This window comes from Castor canadensis, chromosome 14 (genome assembly GCF_047511655.1).
Source record: "Castor canadensis chromosome 14, mCasCan1.hap1v2, whole genome shotgun sequence".
Taxonomy (NCBI): Eukaryota; Metazoa; Chordata; class Mammalia; order Rodentia; family Castoridae; genus Castor; species Castor canadensis.
This window is the reverse complement of record NC_133399.1, coordinates 115459384-115466253: the sequence shown is the minus strand read 5'-3', so window position 1 is coordinate 115466253 and position 6870 is coordinate 115459384. Positions and strand designations below refer to the sequence as shown.

The 6870-nt window shown below is 48.9% G+C and overlaps 1 protein-coding gene across 7 annotated transcripts in view; it reads right to left on the bottom strand.

Moving 5' to 3' along the window:
* Positions 1–6423: 6423 nt before the first annotated feature.
* Positions 6424–6870, bottom strand: part of Erich1 (glutamate rich 1) — a 142516-nt gene continuing 142069 nt past the window's right edge. For all 7 annotated transcript variants that reach the window (XR_012441599.1, XR_012441596.1, XM_074055349.1 and 4 more), the window contains one exon: positions 6424–6865. Coding sequence is in view for 2 of the 7 variants with exons in the window: in XM_074055352.1 (XP_073911453.1) it covers positions 6852–6865 (14 nt within the window). In the remaining 5 variants the exon portion in view is untranslated. The remainder of the gene's footprint in view (positions 6866–6870) is intronic.

The following is a 6870-nucleotide window of genomic DNA, read 5'->3' as shown; positions in this document are numbered from 1 at the left end:
CGCAGGCCCCGCCCCCAGGCCGGGCCCCGCCCCTCCCCAGTCCCTCCAGGCCCCGCCCCTCCTGGTCCCCAGGCCGGGCCGGGCCCCGCCCCGCCCCAGCCCCTCCAGGCCCCGCCCCTCCTGGTCCCCAGGCCGGGCCCCGCCCCTCCCCAGCCCGTCCTGGTCCCCAGGCCAGGGCCTGGCTCCGCAACTCCACAGCTCCCGGCTCCTCTGCGATCCCAGGGTCCCCTACCACGTCCTCGATCCCCCAGCACCCACTCCCCAGCCTTCCCCTCCCCCAGAGGAGATCCGCCCCCCACTCCCTTCACAGCCCCGCCCCCAGGGCACCCGAGTCCCTCCTGTGGCCCCCGGACAACCCGACCCCTCACCCAGGCAACCTTTCACCCCACGCGACCCTTCAAACCCGAAGACCTTTCACCCTCCGCCAACCCCCACCCCGTCAGGCTGGTGGGCGTGGCCCGTCTCGGGTCGCCATGGCGACATGGGCCCCCCGCAGTGCGCATGCCCTTCCCGCAGCGCGGGGGCGGGGGCGGGGAAGGGGGCAGGGCGGGGCTTCGCCGACCCCGAGGCTCTGCACCGGGTTGGGCGGGGGACGCCACAGAGGGCCAGCTCCTGCGGGGAGGAGGCCAGGGCGCCCGCAGAGAATGTGACGTCCCTACCGGCAGCGGTCACTTGCTGCTGCTCTGAAGCCTGCTCTGGCGTGGATGGATTGACGGTAGATGGTGGGGTCCAAACAAAGGAAGAAAGGGAGGGCTGTCAGTGTCCAGCCCCGAGAGGAGAGGAGATGGCGGGCCCGGAGGCCCGGCCCGGATGGCACCTGCGTGGTGCCAGTGCCCGTCAGCCCCGAGTCCTGATGCTCGGTGTCCTATCTGCACCTTTTCTGGGCCTTGTTGACCCAGACTAACTCCGCAGGATGCCATGACTGCCCCGGGAACCTGGCCGAACCCTGCCTGGGGATGAGGCTCCAGGTAGCCTTGAGGGCGTTTTCAGAAAGGGCGTGAGCCTCCTAGTATTCACATAGACCAAGGCACAAAAGCACTTGTGCCCAGTATCAGAAGGGAACAATGCGATAAAATTGGAAAAGACCCTTCCACCCTGCAGATTACCTTCAATAGAGAAGCTTGATATGCTTCCTTATTGCTTGTATTTTCACTCCAAATTTGTGTCATTTAGAAAGGGATCCAGACTGCGAGTTTCCGTAGGTATACTTCACTGCTCTAAAAAAATGGTAGTCAGGATTCCTCAATCAAGAGCACTTTGTGGTTTTCCAGAAGTGACTATCAGCAAAACTTAAGTGAGAAGGGGCCCTGAACTGTATTTGCGTGAGGCCAGTCAAGTGGTGACCTGGTCCAGGGCTTGGGAAGGGATAACCACCAGGAACAAAATCTGGGAAGGGGAGCCAAGAGGGTTAACCAAATATAAACTAAGGCGTGGAAGCCACCCACCACTTCCCACCCTTCCCCAAGGATCTCTGAACCAACCAGCCTCAGCCATATAAAATCTAATAAAACCACAGGACACATGCTACCCAGAGCAGCTAAATTTAGGAATTACTTCTTCAGGCAAGTATTTAAGAACACTGAAAACATGCATGGCATATACACCTTTTCAAGTAAACTCAGATAGGTCTGGCCTGGCTCTTCAGCTGGGGAGTGCAGCACACAAAGCAGGAGCAGAGTGCTGTCAAAACAAACACATTGCAAAGCACAAACAGGACTCAAAACAAAGCCACGATCCAAACACAGCCCAAAGATGCTGCAAGAAAAACATGAAACCAGCTCAGAACACTTCGGGGAGCGTGTGATTCCCCTGCAAGGCAAGGCGGTGCAGGGCTTCCTCTCAGGGTACATCCACTCTTGGATGCTGTCAGATTCATTACAGTAATCCAGGCAGCCTGAAGGAAGGCCAGGCCTGCTACCCCAAAAGCGTAGATTACCTTGAACAAAGCTGTGTGTGCAAGAGCACAGTGGCTTAGGACAGGGTCAGCAGCCTGCTTGTCTGGTGCACACAGAGGAGAGGGAGAGAGGCACCAGGACAAGGAAGCTGAGATGACAGGGTTCTGTGATGACTTCTCCCAAGTTCTGACTTTGGGGTGGGTCATTCATCCCTTATCTGTTTTACACAATGAGGCCATGCTATTTAGTTTGCATGAGGTGTACTTCATACAATTCAATGTCATAAAAACAATCCTTACCCACACAAATTCATTTCTGAATCTGAAAAATCTTGGCTAAAGAATCCTTCGTTTCCTGAACCCCTGTTGGAAGAACCTACTAATTTTAGACTGAACTGTCCATATTGGCTAATTTGATCCCTGAAAATTGACTGCTATAGAACCTCTACACTTTTACTAAATAAAGGTGTAGCGTGCCAGCCCTCTATTCAAAATAGAAGACTCGACTCATCTTACTCTGGCAAAATTAGTTTTAAATGAGAGTGAGGTTGGGTACCATAAAGAACTAACTTCCCAGCAGCTAAAGCTGTTTTAGAATGAAATGAGATCTTGGAAGACAGGAGTTCCACATTCCTGAGGCAATGAGGCAGGTTGTTGTTCCTGTGAAATGGATCCTGTCTGGTCGCGTGACACATTCTTCAAATGCCTGTGAGCCTAGAGGGCAGGCAACCCACAGGGTCTGAGCTCCCAAACACAGGGTCTATGTCCCCCAAAACAGGTGAGGGCCATGCAGAAGTGACCAGCCCTGCCCCCCCAACATACACACACACACACCAGGTGGTTCCAATATTCAAGGAGGGAGTGATCTTGGTGATATTGAGGGCTGTCATCTGTAATTTTTAAGATCAATGTGGACTTAATGATAAGCCTTCAAATCCTGATATATTAAAATTTACATATAACATCCTGCAAAGTTGCTCTTCATCTACCTATTAGATATAACATTGTATGTTACATATCTGTGACATGTGCTTAAACTACTTTTGCTGAGAAGCACTGGCTCCTCACTTGGGCTCATGAATTAACTAAAAGCAGGAGAAAAGTTTGACATCTGTCTCCATTTTATGTCTGTTTCGTTCCAAGCCATTCTCTCTGCAGTCACTTTGCAATCATGTTGGATTCCAGGAAGGACAGGACTGGTGGATAACATGTTTATGACAAGAACAGTGGGGTCTTGCAGGACAGACCCCCACCCCTCCAAATGAGGGTGATTACCTCATGATGAGGCCTCACCCTGGAGCAGGAGTAATCATGTCTTGGGAACCAGATTGCTCCCCTCAAGTGATGACAGCACTTCTCTGGAACTCTCAATGAACAAGGACTGACATAACAGTCAACCAGGCCCCACTAGACCACTGAAACACACCTGTGACTGGGACTGTGTATGCATACCTTTGACCCCTGCTTTGTCTATTTGTCTATTTGAAGCCAAAGCTCATGTCTGTACCCCAAAGATGACTGAAGAACAGCTGAGTGCTTACTCTGACTGTAAAATATAAACAACTTGCACCTTGCAAAAGATGGGAATTACCGGCAAATTCAATGTGCTGTACTTTATTCTTCTTATTTGCTGTGTCAAAACCTGTCAAGACCTAAGTGAAGATTTCCACATAGGTAGGTAATGATGGAGCCATTATACGAAAGTTCACACCTTGCAATTAAAATAATGAATGCCATAAAATCACTAACAATCACTTCTATTTTACAACATTGTTTTCCACTTCCTACTATCCTACGTGACTCAAATTTAAAAAGTCCTGAGGGTGCAGCTCAGGGGTAGAGTGCAAGCAGGGCGGGGAACAACACACATTTCTTTTGACATACATGCATTCCCCTCCTCCACCTTTTCAGTTACCTGTGATCATAAATATTAAGTGGAAAGTTCCAAAAATTTGTTGTAAATAATTCTTATTACAGTTTGCCCTGATCATTCTATTTCATCATTAGCTGCTGTTAATCTCTTGCTACATGTTATACCTTATTTATAAATTAACCTGGCTGGGTGTGAAGACCATAGTAGAGCACTTGCCTAGCATGCATGAGGCCCTCCCTGGGTGATCCCCAGGACCAAAAATAAATAAATAGATTTTATCATAGGGGTGTGTGTGTGTGTGTGTGTGTGAGGAAAAAAAGTTTTTACACAGGATTTGGTCCTATCGATGGTTCCAGACATTCCCCCTCCTCCATGGATAAGGTTACCAGTGAGAATAATTTTACTTTATAACTTACCAACTTGGTTCTTTGAGCAAGTCATTTCGTGTTTATATTGGACCACCCTGTAACCTGAGATCTAGATCCCAGGCCCAACTCCAGGGTTTCACATGTTAGGTCCTGCTACTTACCACAATACACCAAATAAAAAGACAAGTAGTGGTGAAGGGCAGAGGAAGGAGGTTTATAAATCTTCATGCTGCAAAGTAAGATTTCAATTTTGGGGATGCAGTACTGAGCTTTAGGTTTAAGTAGAGGAAGAGTTGGGGCAGAGGGAAAGTGTGCATAGCTAAACAGTCCCAGGCAAAGTGTGGCCTGGTTGACCAGCTCTGATTCTGTAGAGGTTCTAGAGAGGTTGTAACCTGTCATCACTTCAGGGGAGCCATGTAGGTCCCATGAGATTACTACTCCAGTTGTAGGGTGCAGCCTCTTCATTATCTATACTTGTCCTCATTTGGAGGGTGGGCTGTCCTGCCAGCCTCTGCTGTTCTTTTCCTTGAAAGTAGCATGAGTACTTAATCATAAGGGTATTGTCTCTCAGTTCTTCCCTTCCTGGAATCCAAGGTGACTGCAGGGGAGAAAGACTCAGAGCAAAGGAGACAGATGCAAAATGGAGGCCAGGTTGCCAAGCTCTCCTGCTTTTAGTTAATTCCTGGGTCTAAGTCAAGACAGGTGCTTTTTAGCAAAAGAAGTTTCTGAGAATCTGTTAGAATCCCAGTTTAGGAACGATAATATTTCACAGGGTTGCAGCAAATGAGAGGAACCTTTCTAATTCATCCTAAGCTTAATTACAAAGGGCCAGAGGGCAGGAGGGAGGGGAGAACAAGCAGGTTGGGCAGGGGCAACCTGCAAGCTCTTTGCAGTCTTGAAATGTCAAAGCCTCATGTCCCCATCCTGGGTGCAGTCCCAGCCAGGCCAGAGGCCACAGTTGCTTCTCCTTGAGGCGGGTTTGTGTCCTACCTTCTTATGTATGGCCAGCGGAGGTTCAGTGTAAACCACTGTCTCCCTCCCCAGATCTTCACGTGAGGTTCCAGGGAGACATTCCCACCGCTTCCGCCTTGAAGCTGGGCTGCTGGAACTTGTCCCCTTTCTTCCCTAATAGCATCTGTTGCTGCTCAACAAGTCCTTTTGTTTCAGAGACCTCTTAGTGTCGAGAATTTTACCACAGCAATGAACAGATGAGGTTGTGGACATAAAATACTTTTGCTTAAAGGAGGTAAGAAGATAGTTTATTCACAGCCAAATAGAGTGACTGTGTGGGGAAACACAGCTCAGGTTGCCTTGAATGATATGGTCCTCCTGAGAGATTGGTGACAGGTACTTTCACAGACACAGAACAAAAGAAAGTCAGATGTGAGTGCATTTTCCAATCACTTTAGGGGAGCTACAGAAAATAGGGACCCTCTTTTGTAGGTCTTAGATGTGGGCCAGAGCTTTAGGGCTGGTAGAGGCCAGAGGCTTGCCAGGTTCAGTGACCCATTCTGAGAAGTTTACCTAACAGTCACAAGAATATTAGGTCAGATGCAAAAGTTCAGGTAAATGGCTATTACAGGGCCTAGAATAGCCCAGAATAATTTTGACCTTTAACCTGCGACATTCCATCTCTGCACAACTGAGATGTTCTTGTCAGCTGAGGTCAAATACCTGCAGGATTTTTGAGATAGATGTGGCTTCTTCAGAGAACTTGAGCCACAAGGTGAAGGATGGGAGAGGACAGAATGTGAGGTCCCTTGAAGCACTGGAAGAGTTACTGGCCTCTCTGGCCTCCATTTCTTATGGGTAACCTGAGATGATTCCTCTGTCACCTGTAGGGCTCCTGCTGTCCCACGCCTGACAAATGGCATCTTTATTCTTCACTGGAGAGGCATTTGCTCCTCACATTCAGAAATTAGGTAGAAAACACAAAGCTGCAATGTTCCCCACACCCCAGAGGCCTCCCCATCCAGCAGGCCTCACGTCATCACCAGGGCTGCAGCTTCCTGCGGCAGTCAGCCCCCCTCTTGTCCCCAGACTAAAGGCCAAGGCCTTTTCATTATTTCCCATTTCCTCCCCAGGAAATTATATGATTATAATAAAATACCAAGGAGAGCAGTAAATACATTTGGCTTTCCCCAGCAAAAGCTATTTTTAAAGCACTTTGTGTCTGGTATCTCCTGTGAATCACACCCAATATCTTAATCACCAAGGATAGTATTAATTCTCTTTTTTAAAAATTATGATTATTTTTAAAGGTGTTAAAGAAAAATTATTCATGACACTTGTTAAAACATTAAGGAAGACTTTACTCAGAACCCTCTCGACAGGTACAGGGCTCTCTCAAGGGGAAGCCTTGCAGAGGGAGGAAGTAGCAATTACAGCCAAGCAGCAGTGGGGGACTGGATGGAAAATCACTAAGAGGAGACATCAGGGCTGGGGGATTCTGGCTAAACTGACCTGCCAGGATTCTTGCTTGAGGCAGAGCTGGTGAGCAGACATCACCTGGGAGGTGTAGAGGGTGAGGGAGCAGATCAGGTATCCAGGGTGATCAAGTGTCCAGAGTGGGGGTTCTCGAAAAACAAAATCAACAGGAGTCTCTTTTTCTGCAGTGCTGGGAATTGAACCCAGAGCCTCACATATGCTAAACACAGGCTCAAATGTGCACACTTCAGGTCCTGGGGGGTCCACAGTAGAGCTGATCCTATCGGCATCATGACACCATCTCTGTG